This window comes from Polypterus senegalus, chromosome 16 (genome assembly GCF_016835505.1).
Source record: "Polypterus senegalus isolate Bchr_013 chromosome 16, ASM1683550v1, whole genome shotgun sequence".
NCBI lineage: Eukaryota > Metazoa > Chordata > Cladistia > Polypteriformes > Polypteridae > Polypterus > Polypterus senegalus.
Window position 1 is genome coordinate 30,270,983 of NC_053169.1, and position 19,703 is coordinate 30,290,685.

The 19,703-nt window shown below is 41.5% G+C and overlaps 1 protein-coding gene across 7 annotated transcripts in view; it reads right to left on the reverse strand.

The window, feature by feature from the left end:
- The window catches only part of LOC120516628 (regulator of G-protein signaling 7), a 536,263-nt gene extending 517,541 nt beyond the window's left edge, over window positions 1-18,722 (reverse strand). For 4 of the 7 annotated variants that reach the window (XM_039738439.1, XM_039738434.1, XM_039738440.1 and 1 more), the window contains exons 1-2: window positions 18,489-18,722; window positions 17,488-17,603 (exon numbers count right to left, since the gene is read on the reverse strand). In XM_039738439.1, the coding sequence (XP_039594373.1) occupies window positions 17,488-17,565 (78 nt within the window). In that variant the 5' untranslated portion in view covers window positions 17,566-17,603; window positions 18,489-18,722. Of the gene's footprint in view, window positions 1-17,487; window positions 17,604-18,009; window positions 18,394-18,488 lie in introns of those variants that run through there. The other 3 variants (XM_039738437.1, XM_039738438.1, XM_039738435.1) reach the window with 3 other exon arrangements.
- Window positions 18,723-19,703: the final 981 nt, after the last annotated feature.

Sequence of the window (19,703 nt, forward strand, 5' to 3'; positions counted from 1 at the left end):
TTTTTCTCATTTTTGTGTCTGAGGTAGGAGGGAGGAGACAGACTTTTGGTGGTCACAGGAAGAAAGTAAAACAGCGGAATATGGACGGAGTGTTAGCAGAAGTCTGATGATGTTTAGAAAGAGGCAGGAGGGAGAATAGAGTTTTGCTACAGGGAGCAAGGAAGTTTTGTTCGGAGGATGGATTTGGTTTTGACAGAGGTAGGATTGATAAAGGAGCTTTGCCAGAGGAAGGATGGCAGTTTGTCGGATGGAGGAGGGTGTCCTAACATGGACACTGTACTTTGTGACTTTTTCTCTTGGCCTGTATTGTTGAATATAAGATAATGCAGCATACCCTAAGTATATTCCAAGGACAGTGAAATTCTTTCTGTCTGACCAACATTAAAAACTTCATGACTCCAGAAAGCTATCATGACTCCAGCTATCCAAACAGTCTAACTTAACATAACGAGTCACTTTGCAATGTAAAGTAAAACAACATAACATTCCTAAAATCAGTGAGTCTAGCTCAGGGCTGAGGTGGTGGGGGTGACAGAAGCAGTCCATCAGGTGTAAAATAGGAGACCGGTAGGAGGATAGCGTTCTTTTGGCTGGCAAAACACAGATGGCATATTGTTAGAAAACGGCCTTATTGTTAAAAGAGGCAGAAAAGAGGACAACATTAGAACAATTTAGACGAGAACAGGCCATTCAGCCTGACAAAGCTTGCCAGTCCTATCCACTTAATTCTTCTAAAAAAACATTGTCTAGTTTTGAAAGTCCCTAAAGTCCTATTGTCCACCACACTACTTGGTAGCCTATTCCTGTGTCTATGGTTCTCTGTGCGAAGAAAAACCTCCTAATGTTTGTGCGAAATTTACCCTTAACAAGTTTCCAACTGTGTCCCCGTGTTCTTGATGAACTCATTTTAAAATAACAGTCTCGATCCACTGGACTAATTCCCTTCATCATTTTAAACAATTCAGTCATGTCACTTCTTAATTTTCTTTTGCTTACCAGAAGAAGTATGGCATTTTGTCAGAGGGAGAAGGATGTCTGAAAATAGACAATGTAAAAATAATTATACTTATTTCACGAGGAAAAAGACAAAATGAAATCAGTTATGGCATCATTCTACATATCCAGTGCCTCACTCTTCCAGTTATAAGATTTATTGAGTGACAGTCATTAATTTATAAAGTACTTTTTATAAATTCACAAAAAGGGAAGGAGGTGGAGAGTAGATTCTCCCACCCCTTTCCATTAATGCATAGTGAAATGAATTTCAACTGCTGCTTTTATCGAGGAGACTTCAACACAAACCACAAATTTATCCAAAAGCCAGGATGTATTGCAGTTGCTGACAGCAGACCATAGCTATTAGTAATTAGGTTCTCAGAACCACAAAGAACATTTAGGTGGCCTATATCTGTCTTGTATGGGTATAAAATATCAACAGAAAAAAGGGCAGCCACTATTTTGTCCATTTTACAAATGTTATGTCTCATATATTAAGAGCTTTGCTGTATGAATTATTAATTTTACATATATTATGATATTTCATTTTTTACCTAGCTGACATCATTATTATTCAGCTGCAATTTCATGGTATGAATGGCTGTTGTCAGGGATGCCAGGGGCAACGACCCGGCCGGGACGCCGTAAAGGGACCGGATGTGGGTCTGCGCCCACCCTGGATCATGTGGGGGCCGCCTTCCTGGTTGCTTTGGGGGCCACGGGTTAAGGGCATGGAAGCCCCACCCTGCAGGGGCCTGTGGTCACCGCCAGGAGGCGCCCCAATGCCTTGGGGACCTGTGCCCTCAGCACTTCCGCCACACCAGGAAGTGCTGGAGTTGGGTGGAAGCAGGACGAGGCAGAAGAGAGGTGGAGGCGGCCCGAAGAAAGGCATTTTGTGGCCAGGACTGTGTGTTGGGGTAATTGTGCACTAAATGGACTGAGTCTGTGTGACTTTATTGTGTAAATATTGTAAATAATAAACGTGTGGTGGTGAGTAACAACATGTCCGCCTGTCTGTGTCCGGGTCGACTCCACACTGTATATGTGGAAATTCAGACATAATGTATATAGCCCTCTGTTTTCAGATGAATACAATCCATTTAGGAGCCATAGAACAGGAAAGCACGCAAGGCAAGGACATGATGGTACACTAGTTTACAACGAGGCCCACACAATCGCATTCATCTTGCTGAATGGCCAGTCCACTTTGCTGCATTTTAAGGACATGAGGAAATAACAATGGTGAGGAATCGCTCATGGTCTCACCCCTCTTCATGTCATGTACTCACACTGAGAGATTTCCCTTGAACCCAGGTTCTCAGAGTCAAAAAGGACCACTTCTCAGCTGAGCCAAAGAGAAACTCTGCACACCCTCGGAATACGCAGACTGTGGCTGAAGTGGTGTTACATTACAAACAGCCAGACTCTTTGTCAGTCTTCCTCAGCTCTCGTCTGCCATTACAGCAGAACGTGCATATTCAATGAATTCATGTTCAGAAGCTCTCAACATATCACACACAATGTAAATTAAATGGGTATAATTGTACTTTATAAAGATAGGCAGTGTGGTTGTGAAGCAGGCAAATTTTACTTTGCATACCGTCTCGTGAATGTAACACTTAAGTTTCCAAGTGATCTCACAACTGTAAAACGTGAAACTCACTGAAGAATTTTGGGGTTTCAAAGATTTTATTGTGGGTGGAAAGTAAGGAATTTTGCTTCTTTAAGCCTCATCATAGTTCTGTGTTTGCCTGTGTTCTTTTCCACAGTTGTGGAAAGGCGTACGACACCAGCACAATCAATTCTATTTATGCTTCTTGTTAACATCACTGTGGAGTGGTGCAGTCCACTTTAAAAATTGTGAAAAAGGCGCTTTATAGCGCCCAACCCGGCACAGACCACGCAGATGCATGTGTTCACACTCAAGAATTTTATTTTTATTTTCTTCAGCCGTGGGCACACGTCTTCCCCGTGTCCCACAGGCCCAACACAGTCCAAGCACAAAAACCCAAACACAATGCAAACTTTCCTGCTCCACCACTCCTCCCAGGCAACCTCGTCCTCTTCCTCCCGATTCTGGCCCTGATTGCTGGGAGGCAGGCCCTCTTATACCCCACCCGGAAGTATTCCAGGTGCCTGACCAGCTGGCCTTAATTGCACCTCCGGGTGGGGCTGATAAACCGTCCAGTGTGGTGGCTGGCTCTCTGCAGCACCCCCTAGCGGGCACCCCATCTCCCAACCGGGCTGCTGTGGTGAACTCCATGTCCCATGGAGCCATGGGGGACATTGAGGAGAGATCCACGGCCAGGGTAACTGCCCCCAAGCGCCCCGGGGGAGGTACTGCCATGTCCATGATGGCTCCCCCGGGACGTATGCAGCAGAGGCGTCCCGGCCGGGCATGGGACCCGGCTGTCCGTCACAAAATATAACATGCTGTATGCTTTTCATATGAAGACTCATCATGCACAATAGTATGTTTACTCCATAGAAAAACATTGTAAGTCGCTGCTGCCAAAACCCTTTTTCCGTGCCATTACCCAGGAACTGTCCTTTCCTAGTTCAGGATGTGCCCACTTCCAGTGATTTTTTTTTACTAAAGATATTTATTTAAATAGTAAATGAAATGCAGAATTAATACATGATAACATTTCCAAACAGGAACAAAACATTTGAACATTATAAAAACTGTGACGAGGACAGAGCTTTCAGTCTGACAAGTCCACCTTTCCTATTCTCCTGGATTGTCCAAAAATTGCATCAAGTTGACATTTGAAGGTCCCTAGAGTCTTGCTCTCCTTTACACTACTTTGCAATTTATTCCATGTGTCTATGGCGCTGGGCGGCACGGTGGCGCAGTGGTAGCGCTGCTGCCTCACAGTTAGGAGACCTGGGTTCGCTTCCCGGGTCCTCCCTGCGTGGAGTTTGCACGTTCTCCCCGTGTCTGCGTGGGTTTCCTCCGGGTGCTCCGGTTTCCTCCCTCAATCCAAAGACATGCAGGTTAGGTGGATTGGCGATTCTAAATTGGCCCTGGTGTGTGGGTGTGTTTGTGTGTGTCCTGTGGTGGGTTGGCACCCTGCCCAGGATTGGCTCGTGCCCTGTGTTGGCTGGGATTGGCTCCAGCGGACCCCTGTGACCCTATTCGGATTCAGCGGGTTAGAAAATGGATGGATGGATGGGTCTATGGCGCTTTGCTTGAAGAAAATCTTTGTAACATTTGTGCAAAATCTACCCTTAACTAGTTTACAACTGTGTCCTGAGTTATTTTAAAGTAATGAATAGGATCTACTATACTAATTCCTTTCACATTTTTAAAATTCCCATCAAGTACCTCTTAAGCCCTTTTCTTAAACTGAAAAGGTTCAACTCCTTGAATGTCCCCCTCATTGCTCGGACCTCTTAGAATCAGCCTAGTTGCTCTCCTCTTGACCCTCTCGAGTGCTGCTATGTCCTTTTCATAATTTGAATGTACACAGCACTCCAGGTGAGGCCCCACCAAGGCATTGTATATCTTAAGCATAACCTCTCTCGACTTGTACTACGCACATCATGATATATACTGTACATTTACATTTATTTGCTTAACAGATGCTTTTATCCAAATCTACTTACAAAAGCAGCCAAAACAATTAAGTAAACATCAGTCCGGGGATGTCAAAGAACAAGGTGACAAATTGATCCACACAATTGAAGAGCTCAGAACAAAATACAAGCTAGGGTTACAAAATCTAACAGATAATATCAGTTAGACAGAAATTCCCCTAACAACAGAGTCTCCAAATTCTTCTTAAACACATTGAGGAACCTAGAACTTCTGATAGAAGGTTGGCAGCTCATTCCACCCACCATGAACTGCCCCTGAAAAGAGTCTGGGCTGAGATTTGATACCATTCTGAGGGTGCATCACTGCTGCCATCACTAGATGTTGATGTATAAGGACTATAGGACCTCATAAGTGTCTCCATATATATAGATTACTCTGAAGGCAAACATCAAAGATTTGAACTTAATACATGCCACTGCAGGAAGCTAATGTGGTGACCTGAAAAGAGGAAAGACATTTGCCTGCCTTGGCTGGTTGAACACCAGATGATTTTGAAACATCTGCATTGCTTGCTGCCAGAGAGGAGTTGCAGTAGTCTAGACCCAACAAGAGATAAGCCTGGACCAGAAGTTGTGCTGCATACTCTGTCAGATACGGTCTGATATTGCAGATATATAACCTAACATCCTATTACAGTTCTTGATTTCTTCTCTCCACTTTTTGGATGTAGAACGTGATGAGTTCATTATAACTTCTTCGCAATTCTCATAAACAGTGTTTTCAAGTTTCAGACCTCCCATTGAGTATTCAAATCTAACATTTCTACCTCCTATGTGTAATACTTTACATTTATTAACATTAAATCTTATCTAATACAAATCTGCACAAGTCTGTATGCTGGCCAAGTGCCTCTGTAACGGTTTTGAAGATTCTACATGATCTGCCTTTCCACTTAGTTTAGTAGCATCTTTCTTCTTGAGTCAGTGTAAGTGAAACTCTATTTGTTCTTCGATTTTGTCTGTAGAATTAAACAAAATTTTTCAGTGCGTGCAAACGGTTTATGTCATCTTTGGCTGTCAGTAGGGTACTGGACTATCGTTTGCAAGGTTTGACCCACTGTACAAAAGATGCTAAGGATTGCTAAACCAAAACATGGCCTGCAGAGTGAAATGCAGAGCATGTTCAGTAACCTACTTGCACTCAACTTATGGCGCTTTTCCACTGCATAGTACGGCACGACACGGTTCAGTTCAGCTCACTTTTGGGGGGTTTTCCACTGGGAACAGTACCTGGTACCTGGTCCTTTTTTTAGTACCACCTCAGCCGAGGTTCCAAGCGCCGAACCGCTACCAAAACGTGACGGTAAACTGCTGGTCACTGATTGGCCGGAGAAAATCGTCATTACTGCGTCACTGGCTATTCTTTTCTTTAAAGGTACACACACGCAGAAGTTTGTGTCCCGTCTCTCCATCGCAGGATGCAGTTTGTTGCATAAGTGGATGAATGTTTCTTCAGACATTCGAAAGTTCTCCAGCCACTGAGTGTTTGTAAAACCGGGAACAATCACATCCCACCACTCTGAAGCACGGTTAAATGCCCAAATGGATGGTCTGTTGCAGCGACTTTTTTGCAAAATGTGGAAGATCTGTAATATACAGAATCAGCATTTTAATGTTACACTGGCAGTTAAGTTCATTTTATACTTTGCAACAGTGATAAAAGTTAGCTAGTGATGTGCTTTTTTTAGATGCTTACCCTTACGCGTCGTCGAGCTAAAGTGTTGTCGTTGTCTGCGTGTTGTTGTAAAAGTTCCACGGTGTCACGGCAGTAGAGGCGGCGCAACTATAACGACACGTGAATATTCCCGCCCACTCTAAAGCGGTACTAAACTGCAGCCGAACTGAGCCGAACCAAGGTGAGTTGTACTGAACCGTGCTGTGCCGTACTGTGCAGTGGAAAAGCGCCTTTAAAGGCCATATTTCCAGAGCTCACTCATTGCTAAATGTGCTGCAATTAGACCCTCTGACAGACTAGTACCATATCTGGAGTTGTTTTCTTTAAAACTATACATTTTCTCTTTTTTATATTTAGAAATGTAGGAAGCAACAATATGTTAATGTTTGGCTGCCACTATGGAAACATTTTTGGAAAATGATCTAAATTTGTCAGACTCCATTTCAGTAATCAGCCTCTTGTTCTAGTTTTGAAGACCAATTGGAAAACATGCTGCTGTGGCTACCCTTTGGTGAATATAAAGGATAATAGTTAACAAAGATGTTACAAGAAGTCTTTGCTTTTCTTAATTATTGGAATTGAAGATGATGTCAGGGTAGCACAGTGGTTAGTGCTGCCAGGCTCACAGCTCCAGATACCTGGGTTTGAATGTAGACTCTGGCACTCCTCATGTCTGTGTGTGCCATTCTCTTGGCTCTCTAGTTTTCCTCCCACATGATAAAGACATGTATACATACATAGATGTCAAAGCCATTGAAAAACTATGTAGACTGAACAAGAGCATGTTCAATCCCTGGGTTAATCACAAGAGATAGAGCCATTAGTTTAACAGTTGAATATGAAAAGGGGGTCGGCAAAGTCAGTCACTTTTACTCGTCAAACCTGAACCGGCGGGTTCTACCAAGTGCATTTGTTCTGTTATATTTGTACCTTTTGTGAAAGTGTTTTTTTGATATTTGGAATTCAGGCTTCACACATCATGCACTTCATGTCTACATTTTGTCAGTTATTACTAAAACATGGAAAACGTTTCTGTTTTACACAGATCGTTGTAAACACGGAACCCACATGAAATGCAAATGCTCCAAATGACGATATAGTATGTATAAAAGGCGTCATTTTGCTTGACTTCTCACTCTATGCAACTCTAAGCAACTGAAATGCAGGTAAACAGACTTGAGCTGAGAAAACTGTGCGGGGTGGGGGGATGTGATAGCAGGCTGCTTGCTGTTTTCTACTTATCCACACATTCACAGGACAAAAGACGCTGATGGAGAAGTGCGAAGTGATTTAAGGTGGGACAGATCTATGAGTTTTTTTTCGTAGGCTCTGGTAATTCTAGTGTTAACTGGTGAATTGTCGGTACACTTTACTTAAGACCTTCAGCAATTTACAAGAGACACTTCTAATGATGACATTGGAGTTTCTAGAATTAAAGTAGCCACTACACACAATAATTCTTGGCAACTTTGTCTTGTACTCATATCTAATGTGCACAGTCACAACTTTGAGCCACAGGATCCTCAAGTCAAGCAAAGTGAGTATGTCCACTCTGTGAAGGATACCCCAATCAAAACATGGCATTTGTCAGAACCCGTCCTCTCAGCTTTTACAAGCGAAATGTGACAATTTTTAAATTCAAGCCGAGTTTCACGTTGAATCTGAAGGACTATAACAAGCAAAATGAAATGTAATAAATAAATAAATAAATAAAATTTGTGATGCATTTATCTATTTAGGCTCACTTTTCATGCACTTTTTCTTCAATTAGTGTCACATTTCAGAGTACTTTTATTCATGTGTCTGTTTATTTATTTATTTTATTTGGCTTGAAAAATTCCTATATACAACATTGGGCTGTTTCATGCCTTGCAGCAAATGCTGCCACCAAAGCCTCAGGCCCCTAAACACTGGACAGAATTAAGCAGGTTTAATGATGATGGCTAGTGATATTGAAAGGCGTCACTTTGGAAATGTGATGCAAACCTTGGATACACTGCAATTAAGACATTAAATAAATTAGAAATTTAAGGAATTTAATGAAAAATAAGTGGTTAGAAAATAATAGGTAAAGCACCACTTCCAGTTAGCGGAAATAGCCCAAAAGTTGACAGAAATCTACGTTTTGTACCTAATACTTGTATGCAAAATTTGGTTGACCTAAGTGGAAGCGTACTCGAGTTATTGTGTTTACATCAGTGGTTCTCAAGCTGTGGGGCCCCCCAGGGGGGTGAAGTAACAAAAAGGGGGGCGCGAAGATGTGAGAAAAAGAAAACAAGAATCAAAAATATGAAAAAAACATCTGTTGAAACCAAAACAAATGAACTTAAACTATATCCCCCTTGTGTTCTTAGATCCGCAGATCAGCTGCTCCTAACCGTTCCTAAGGCATGTTTTAAGGCTCGTGGTGAAAGGGCTTTCTCCGTCTGTGCACCCAGGCTCTGGAACTCCCTGCCCTTAGTGGTTAGGCAAGCCGCTTCAGTCGCCACATTCAAATCTCGCCTAAAACGCACTTCTTCATATGGGCTTTTAATTCTTAACCTGTTTCATTTTCCACTTGCCTTTTGCTATTTTCTCTATTTTATTTGGTCCCCTGACCTGTTTTTAGTATCTCTGTTTTAATTCTCTCTTAATGTTTGTTTTTAATATTTTGCTTTTAGTCCTGCTTGTTGTAACTGTACAGCCCTTTGGTCAGTTGTAATGCTGTGTTTTTAAGCGCTCAACAAATAAATATGGTATGGTATATTCTGATACTAGAACAATAAATATCGAGTTAAATAAATGTCGATAAAAGTTAAGTAGATATAATAAAATATGCATCTACATTTCAAAAAAATGTTAGGGGGGGTGCGATTAAAACTGTTATGAAAACTCGGGTCACAAATACTTAAAGGTTGAGAAATGCTGGTTTACATACACACACAGACAGACAGACACACAGACAGAATTCCAAAAATAGAATTTTCGGACTCAGGGAGGTCTAAAATGTCGAGATTCATCAAAATGGAATTTTTGGAGGATTCCAATACTTTTCTTATACTTTGTATACGAGAAAGTCATGGAGGTCTAAAACATTCATCAAAATCTTGACATTGATTTTTGGACAATTAAAATACTTTCCCTATACGAGAAAGTAAAAAGGTAAATTGCTAAAATTCAACCTGCAGATAAATTAATAGTTTTAAGTTGTTACAATCCTGAGCCTGTATAACAGACTATGTAATGGTTAATGTCCCTTTATTATATGGACATTTTTCGTAAGTTTATATACATGCAGTATTCCAAGAATGGCATTCTAGTACTTTCTTAAAAGAAATATTAAAATGCACTGACTGAATAATTGCTCTAGAATTTGAAGTATCTGGGAACAATTGTCCTCTTTATCTGATTTGCAAGTCTCTTCAGATAAAGCACATCAGCTACATAAACATGGAATATTTTATCATTCCCATAAACTGCTGCACACCAGAATGTACACAATATGGTCAAAAGAATGTGGAAACCCCTTCAAGTTGCTGACTCCAGGTGCTTCATTGTGAACAGCTACATAAACTCAAGCTCATAGCCATGCAAACTCCATTAACACACATTGGCCATAGAATGGGATGTACCGAAGGGCTCACTAACAATATTCGTGGCACTGTCATAGGATGCCATCTTTCCCACAAGTCAGTATGTGAAATTTCTGCCCAGCTTAAATGTAAGTGCTGTTATTGTGAAGTGGAAGCAAGAAGAAGCAACAACAGCTCAGCCACAAAGTGCTAAACCACTCAAACTCACAGTGTTTGCCAGGGCTGCTGAGTGCTGACCACATAGTGCACAAAAATCACCTCTCCTCTGGTGCATCACACATCAGAGAGTTATAGACTTCCTCTGGAACCAACATCAACAGAAGGACTGTGCATCGAGAGTTTCATGAAATGGGCCTCCTTGGCTGAGCAGCTGCACACAAGCCTAAGATTGCTATGTGCAATGCCAGGTGTCAGTGGGAGATGTGAAGAGCATACCACCATTAGAGAAGTGGAAAGGTGCTCTCTGGAGTGATGAATCACGCTTCACTATCTGACAATCTGATGGAGGGACCTGGGTGTGGTGGATGCCAGCTGAATGCTACCTTCTGGACTGCATAGTGCCTGCTGTAAAGTTTGGTTGAGGAGGGATAAAGGTTGGGTGCTGTTTATCAGAGTTTATCCTGGGCCCCTTGGTTACAGTAAAGGATGCTACTAATTGTACAGCATACAAAGACATTTTAGGCAATTCTGTGCTTCCAACCAAGTGAAGACAGTTTGTTGAAGGTCCTTTTCTGTTCCAGCATGCCTGGGCTCCTGTACACAAAGTCAGCCATAAAGACTTAGAGGAACGGGAGTGACCTGCACATCACAGAGCCCTGCCCTCAATCCTACTGGACACCTTTGGGATGAACTGGAAGAACGATTGTGAGCCAGGTCTTCTCGTCCACCATCAGTACCTGACCTCACAAATGCTTTTTTGGCTGAAGGGGCACAGATTCCTACAGTCCCACGAGCCTTTCCAGAAGACTGGAGTCACTTATACAAGAAAGGAGAGGTCAACTCCATACTAATGCCACATTTTTGGAATGGGATGTCCAAAATGCACACATGGACGTGATGATGAGGTGTTCTCTCATTTTTAGCCATATGGTGTGCATTAGAGAAAAAAAATAGAAGCACATTTCAAATAATGCAAAAAACAATCAAATTTTTAGATATCTGTTATATTTCTTTATGGTTTTCCTCCCACATTACAAAGGTGTGCATTAGTCTTCATGATGACTCAAAATTGAGTGAGAGGTTGTGTGTATATGTGTGTGTCTATATGTTTTGTATTTAATGGAAGTTTATCCAAAGCTGCTGCACCCAATATCAGCTGCCTACAGCCGTGAACCGGATTAAGCCCATATGGCTATAGATGGATGATCCATTGTTCCACAAGACAATCATCCAGATCTGCTTCCTACTATCAGTCAAACTGGGTCATTTTTAGGAATAGCCAGTCTAGGCAATACTGCATTACTGTAGCCCCATATACAGATTCCTATCTTTGTTTTGTGTAAAAGAATTTGTCCGGTCCGAACCGGAACACAAAAAAATGTGCTTGCACAGTCTTCACTAAGCACAGCACAATCTGTTGCCCAGAAACAGTCTTTGGCGACACAACACATTTTTAAACAAAACAGACCTACGAACATTCAGACTCAAAGTGAACATCCAATGATATTGTTTTATATTATTTTCGCATACTAGCGATGTTCGGTCTTAACGTCTGCCAGCCTACACAGTCCAACAGTAACATGAACAACAACAATGAGGATAATGCCAATAATAAAAATCTTCAAACTGTAGCACAGAAGAGACAGACAAGGCAAAATCAAATTAAACGATCAAAACGGCAACAGATGACCAGCACGGTGGCGCACTGGTAACGCTGCTACCTCGCAGTAAGGAGACCCGGGTTCGCGTGGAGTTTGCATGTTCTCCCCGTGTCTGCGTGGGTTTCCTCCAAGAACTCTGGTTTCCTCTCACATTCCAAAGACATGCAGGTTAGGTGCATTGGTGATCCTAAAATGTGCCCTGTGCTGGCGCCCTGCCCAGGATTGTTCCTGCCTTGTGCCCTGTGTTGGCTGGGATTGGCTCCAACAGACCCCCGTGACCCTGTAGTTGGGATATAGCGGGTTGGACGATGACTGACTGACTGAAAACGGCAACAGACTGTAGCTCTTGAGTGAATTGCTAAAAGCTGAATAAATCCAATCTGTGATCGCATCCCAAATGAACGTACACTAAAATATGGGTTTAAAAGCTTAACAAACATTGCCCACTGTTGCTCACCACCATTTGTGAGATTTGCTCTGAGCACGCTAAAGCACTTATGTGTTTTTTTGGCTCAGCAGATTGCATTATTTGCATATGGAGCATACGGTAAATAGGAATTGTAGGTAAAGATTCCCATTTAAAGATAATCATTATATTCTCAGTTTCACTGAATGTTATTATTTTGCTAAGTTTAAAACTTATTTTATTAGATTAAATGACATCTATATGTCACGATAATGTCTTACTTAAAAAAATAATAATAAAATAGACTGTCACCATCATCCAAAGGTACATGTTTAGTTGGTGGTTTAAACAGATGTCCAAGTTTAGTAATAACTTATAAGCCTTTTAATTGTGTTTAGAGAAACATTAAAAGAAAAATAAAAACTACTAGTTGTCTGAACTGGCACCCTCAAGAGCGTATTTTTCTGAGACAGTCCTGTAAGCAGACGTTGCTATAACTGGACATTCTCAAGTTGTGAATTCAAAGTCCTAAATACTTTGCTGTCCCCAGTCCTGTCTCCGGGTCTCAATGTACAGGTCTGGTAAGCAATGGGGGTAGTGGGGTGCCATTTACAACTTCACCGAGGGCAGCAAAAATCCTAGACCCAGCTCTGCTGCCGAGGACTTCTTTGGAGCTTTCACTAAAAATATATGTTTAAAAAAATGGATTAATCAATGGCGTGACTTATACAAAATCCTGTCTCAGACCATGGAGCCTATTGGTGTGCAGAATGGACCTTAAAGCGCTGGACCCATCTCCACCATTGTCGTCCTTACTGACTCACTTATCAGCTAATCCTCTTTTAAAAAAAAATTACAAATGATTGTACAAATGCTTTGGTGACCTGTAAGTCACTTTGGATGAAGTATCAGCTATATAAATGCATTATGAATTATTCATCTGTCCACGGTCAAACCCATTAGTTAAAGGTCAGGGTCGTGCGATGATTCAGAACCAAACCAAGCAAAAATCAGACTTCAGTGTGACACAGTGTCTGCCACTTTATTACGAGACACTTGTGTACCCTCTTTTTGTACTTAACACTTACACTTTATTAAATGCTAACATTTTTAAATTACAAACTTTATTTGTGCTTTGCTTTTTGCATGCTTTGACACAAAATAGCAATATATACTTAATGATGCTGAGTCGCAGAATAAAACTGAAAGTTGGCTCCCGTCTCTCTCCTCCGTTGTTTACTCTACACAGCTGCCTCCATTGTGGCGACTGTCACAAAGCCTCACACAACACAACCGGATCACAAGGTGACTCAGGCTGTGAGCCGAATACACACAGGAGTCAACACAGACAGTACAGTTAAGCCGTCAGGTGCGAGAGCAAAGTAGAAGTGAACATTAAATGTCACACATTCACTTCCACAATGACATTTTCCAAAATGCACTGAAGACGGCTGATCTTCAGGTTAGACTGGAATGTTAAGACCCAAGGAGCTTTGCACGCAAAAGACCCCAGAGAGGCCATTATTTCCTCCCAAATATTTTCTTTCAGATGGTGATTTTCTGCATCGCAATAATAAAATAAAGAGAAAAAAGCTGATTGGCACCTTCCAGGTGGGTTTATGTAAAAGCTGACTAAATGCCACCTCCTCTAATAATAAGAATCAGCAGATAGCCTCTTCTCTCTAATATAAGCTGCTGGTAGGAAGTATCAGTCCACTGCTGCTGATTATGGAGCGTGCCTTACAAGTGCAAGTAGCAAACCACACAACCTAACATAAAACACACAACAGAACAAAGGCCTTATCCAGGGAGCCTGCAGCCTGTCCTGGCAGCACGGAGAGCAACACAGAAATCAGCCCTGAGCAGTGATTTGCTTAAATGCATAAAAAAAAAAAGTCCTTTTAATGAATTGGTCACATCATTAATTCTTTAGATCACGCTGAGCGGTACGTTCCACAGATTTGTACATTCATGCACACACCATCTTCCCTGAAGAGCTTATGCACAAACATGGAAGATGATTCACATAAATACACACGGGCACACTTATACAGCTTTACTTCACTTACAAAGGCCTAACATATAACAGAATAAACAACTCATTTTGGTCATTTTTGTCAAGGTTTTACTTTTCCAAAATATAACCCCTCAGCTAAGATAAACCACGTTTAATTGCTGACAGTATTGTTCATATTTGGGCACATATTAGACTACAAAACAAGGCAGCTTTGCACAAGACAGTAATTTAAGGGCATGTGACAGTTAAAATCAACAGCAATGTTGACACCCAGGTAAATATTCCCTGACACCTTTTCATTTATTTTGATTTATTTTTTTTTTAACTTTAGCAAGTTGTGGTTGAAACATGTGAAAGATATATACTAATATACCAATTCTGATTGTGAAATCCATTTTTTTGAAGTTATTTGATTTATAAAAAAAAATGTTCATCATGGGTCCTCCCTGCACGGAGTTTGCATGCTCTCTCTGTTTCCACAGCTCAAGGACATGCAGGTTAGGTGGACTGGCATCGCTGAATTGGCCCACGTGTGTGTGTGTTTACCCTGAGACGGACTGCTATCCTGTCCAAGGATTATTCCTGCCTTGCACCCTATGGCTGCCTGGATGGGCTCTAGCCGCCCTGTTACCCTAAGCAGGATCAAGCAGGTTTAGGTGCACCTTGTTTGAAACCTACACGTGTAATGCATTAACATTTTGACTGGTGTATACAGAGAGCAGCCCCTATGCCTTCTTGTTTTTAGATATTGAACAGCACCGTACTTCTGTTTTATGGTCTTTTTTGTGTTTTTGAATGTCTGATCTGTTTCATTATTTTCCACATATTCAAAAAGCTAACCTTACTTCACTGCATGTATTAATACGTTTCACACACTGTGATTAAATGAACTAGGACATTAGGTGTTAGCATTGCAGGGATCTTCATTATCAACTATTAATAATTAAGAAGGTCTCCAGAGCCATAAGAGGTGATTTTACTAGATTTCCGAAGATTATATTTTGCCTCTAGACTCATCATGTTCATTTTATTGTATTCAATGGCAATACATTTAAATAATAAATGTAATTTCAGCACACTCATTGCAATCATAACATATGGCGGTTTAAATGTTAGCCTAAAAATAGCTGAAATACTAAATACAAACTTTAAAAATACTAATTCCTGTTTTAATGCAAATAAATTATGTATATGGCTAAGCCTTTCAGGACTGAGAGTAGGGGAATCTATTCTATCCAATAAATTGTTGAAATAGAAGATATTTTTGTTTCTAACCCGCTTTGTCCTGAACAGGGTCGCCTATCCCAGCGAGCATGGGGCACAAGGCAGGAACAAAACCTGGACAGGACGCCAGTCCATCACAGGGCAAACACACACTATGGTCAATTTAGTATCGCCAGTTCACTTAACCTGCGTGTCTTTGGACTGTTGGAGGAAACCGCAGCACCCGGAGGAAACCCACACAGACACAAGACGAGCATGCAGACCCCACACAGAAACGACCCCTGGCATCCATACTGCAAGGCGGCAGCACAAAGACTGCGCCACCCTGCTGAGATGCCAGTAGTACTCCAATCTGCAGATCAAAGTAACTTCTTTGCGTGGGGGTTGATTTCTTTCGAACTTGGATTTGTTAAACTTAACTTGCTTGTATGGAATATTATTCGATTTTAATAAAATCAATAAAATGCAAAAAAAATAAATAAATAAAGTAACTTCTTCAAAGTCTGTTTAATAGAATCACTTGAAAAAGGCTCAGGACTTGCATATTACTATTCAGATATTAGACCTGATCAAGTTCAGGGTCAGGAAAGACCAAAGCCTATCAGAGCAGCACTGAGCTCAAGGCAGGGAAAGGCCCAAGAAATGGCACCAGTGAACGGCAGAGTCCTCTGACATTTACACACACACGCACACGGAGCCACGATGGACTTGCTGATTAAAGTAACCTGAACGCTTCAGAGATGCGAGAGGAAACTCGGAGAAACAAGACAAGCGTACGTAATACAAAAAGTTTGAACACAAGAGCAAAAGAAATCTGATAAATCAGAGGGGACCATTCAGTCCCTCAGGCTTGTTTGTTTAGTTAATAGCTATTCTGTCCCGCGTGAAATTAAAGAATTTTGCTTTTCATAACTACCAGCGACGGACTGGAGCCCTGTCCAGGGATTGTTCCTATCCTTACGCCCTGTGCTTGCTGGGTGGGTTAAGCTCCATTCACCACGACCCTGGATGAGGTGGTTTGGAAAAATATTGCATGGATGGAGGGATATTTGCATGTGTTGATATTTTTGATATTTACAAACCACTTCTTAATATTTTACCTTCATTTAATTAGGCAATTAAACCGCAATCAGCTTAACCTATGAAACAGACATCACTTTTTAATATATATAGCATTAGCCCCAAAGTTTAGCGAATAGGGAGCAGAAATAGCATTTAAAATTAACAGATGAATGGCTTCATTTAACTGTTTTTGCCGTAAATACCCGCGTCAAGTCACCCATTCATTTAAACTGCTGCAATTTAATATAGTGACTAAAAACGAAATGAACAATAATGCAGCCGTGAGCAGCAGACTTTAAAAAACGGATGCCTCCAATTAACTTTGTCAGAATTAAGATAGATAGATAGATAGATAGATAGATAGATAGATAGATAGATAGATAGATAGATTCTTACTTTCCTATCTCGTATATATTTTTTCCAATAACGTAAAGGCATCGAATTATACTTTATTTTCTCTTTCGTAATCGAACGTAAGAGAGTGCACAACTCTTCTTCAGTTTTTGAAAACTGTACTTCTCAAAGGTTGTAACTTAAGTTACTAAGACGCGACCTTCAAAGAATGTTTTATTCATCGCTTTCCATTTTTTACAACCTAAAACAAAATTATTTAAAAAGAACCAGCAGTTGTCTGTAGTCACCTAGAGTCAAATTATCTTTGCTCGGATTGAAAGAGCCAATAACTTGCACTGAAGCAGCGGGAGGTCATTCCATATATTGCGACAGTTTCGAGCGAACTTTCTCTAATACGTGGACAAACTGGGGAATTCTCAGGTATAGTTCTTGTCTGGAAATGTACAAAGTGACTATGAATTTTATGCGCATCAGAACAACTTAGGAGGATAGGTGGCATGGTCAATGAAGGGCGCCTGGAACTTACATCTACTAGCGACTTTGCTACAAAAGATGATAGATAGATAGATAGATAGATAGATAGATAGATAGATAGATAGATAGATAGATAGATAGATAGATAGATGTCAGCTACCCACAAGATAGTTTCCATACACCCTGAAGAACACCCTTTAAGTCCAATGCCCGCTGCGCTGCCGCCTTCACGCACTGCTTCCAAAACAAAAGCAAACAACAAGCGAATAGGAAAATCTTTTCCTTACCTTTCTGTAGACGAGCATGTTCGGAGATTCATCCGCTACTCCGTTGCTGCTTTGCCCGTAATTATTTCCCTGCGCCATGGCCCACGTTGAACCGCGGTTGATCTTCACAATTGCTGCTGAAAGAAGAAGAATATGCTATGAAGACACAATAAATGCTCTTCAGTTTACAAAAGCAGTACAATTGTAGTGAAGAAACAGATGACGAGGCTTCATTAAATGCAAGAGGCATTAAGCATGTGTGCGTGTGCAGTGCGCGGTGTGATCGCGCTACACGGACAAACTAGTGACATTACTATGCGTGGCAGTTATTATAAGCCGTTACTTTTAATATCTGCAGTTGTTCAAAAAACCTTTTGCAAAATATTACCTTTATTCTTCCGCTGCACTGAACACGTAACAGAGCGAAACAGCGGAAAGACAGTGCGGTCTGGAATGTCTTTAAAAACGAGCCATGAATTCCACTAACTTGCAAAGCGTCAGTGTAACGTTTTTACAATTACTGCCAATTTTATTTCTCCTTACCTTAAAATGCTGTCTCTGCATTTTCCCGGTAACTAACACTGCAGAAATTCTTTGTTCTTTACACTTCTTATCTTAATTCACACGTCAAAAGCACTACGTACAGATACATCGCAGGAAATGACTGCAAATTCACGCGTGTGCCTGTCTGTCAGTTAGTCCGTCCGCCTGCATGTGTACTACTAGCACATATGTTACCATCGACTCCTTTTTTAAACCTGGGAATATATGATCGGCGCCGAAACGCCCATTCCTTCAATTAACAAACCTCAACGTTTTAAACGTGGAATATTATTTGTAACGAGCTGGTGACAAATCTCCCTGAAGTAAAAGCGAGAGCCATTTCCAATTTCAGCACCACAGACAGCTACCGAGACCACTGCAGCTCGCCCTATCAATCCATTACATTCTAAAGAGAAAGCTGGGAAAAAGTCCCCGTCTCCCCCACCCGTTGTAAATAGCACATAATGCGCGTGATTTACCTTAGATACACGCGCAGCTGGTAACGCTATTCTGATTTTTTTCCTCCCAACAAATAGGCTGTGCAGTTTGTCAGCTAGCGGACGCCGGAATGTGAAAATAATTCATTGGAAACGACGAGGATTTTGCAGCAGATGCACAAACGCTCTCGCTCTTTTTTCCTCCTCTCTTATCTCTCTCAACGATGCTGAGGAGAGGTAGTGCGCGGAACCCGCAGCTCCAGCGCGTGCACGCGCTTCGACCTATGACCAATCACGTGCTGGGAATCAAACGTCAAACGTCCCAGCGCCTAGGCAACAGCCGGCGCATCCTTCAGCCCTTTTTAGTTCTCCAGCACAGGTTTTCTAATTGAAGGCATGCTGAGCGCTGTTTCTCCACGTTTAGTGCCGTCACCTGGCGTTTTCTCCAAGTTGCTGCAAAGCAATGGAAAACAATGGGTGAATTACTCAACCCCCACATTATATCGGCGTTCAGCGAGGTCTTATATCAATGCTAATTTGACCTGCTTCGTCAAATTTTGGAACAGAAAAAAAGTACGCGGTAAGTGTAATTACCTGCACATCATATCAACGGGAAGGGATGCCGATGCTTAGCGCAGACATTCAGTACCATTCAGTCGTGAGATTTATTTGCAACATGTCATTAGAACCAAACACCACGACATTTACAACTCGCAGTGATGGAAAATGTTCTTTACAGTCGTTTCCGTAGTTTGCAAGAAGTGTGGTCCACTTAAGGTTAAGTCAGTTTAGTCCTTATCACTTCCTGTCTGTATTACTTATGGAAAGTTCATCACGGTTATTAACTTTGGGAGCATGGTGCTGTGGTGGCCAGGGCATTGAACTTTAAACCACGAAGTTGTTGGTTCATTCCAAGATTCAGGATCCAAGATCTTTTTATTTGTCTAATACACAGTGTGGACGGGTGGAAGGACATTCGTGGACGTTAAGGAAGTGTTGGGATGACGGCAGGGTCAACCCCTTTTGAATTCTAACACAAGTAACATTAAACAAAGAGAACGCTCCATGGCCCTAATGGAAATTAAATAGAAACAAAAAGCAGTCTTTGAGTCTTTTCTTCTGAAGGTAGCATTTCGACAGAGGAGGTCTTCCTTGGCAGCTCTGTTCTAGTTCATGGAGATGGAGAAGAAAATGGAGACTTTAATGACCCTTTCAAACCCCTTCATGACTGACAATGTTGATGCAACAGGCCGATAG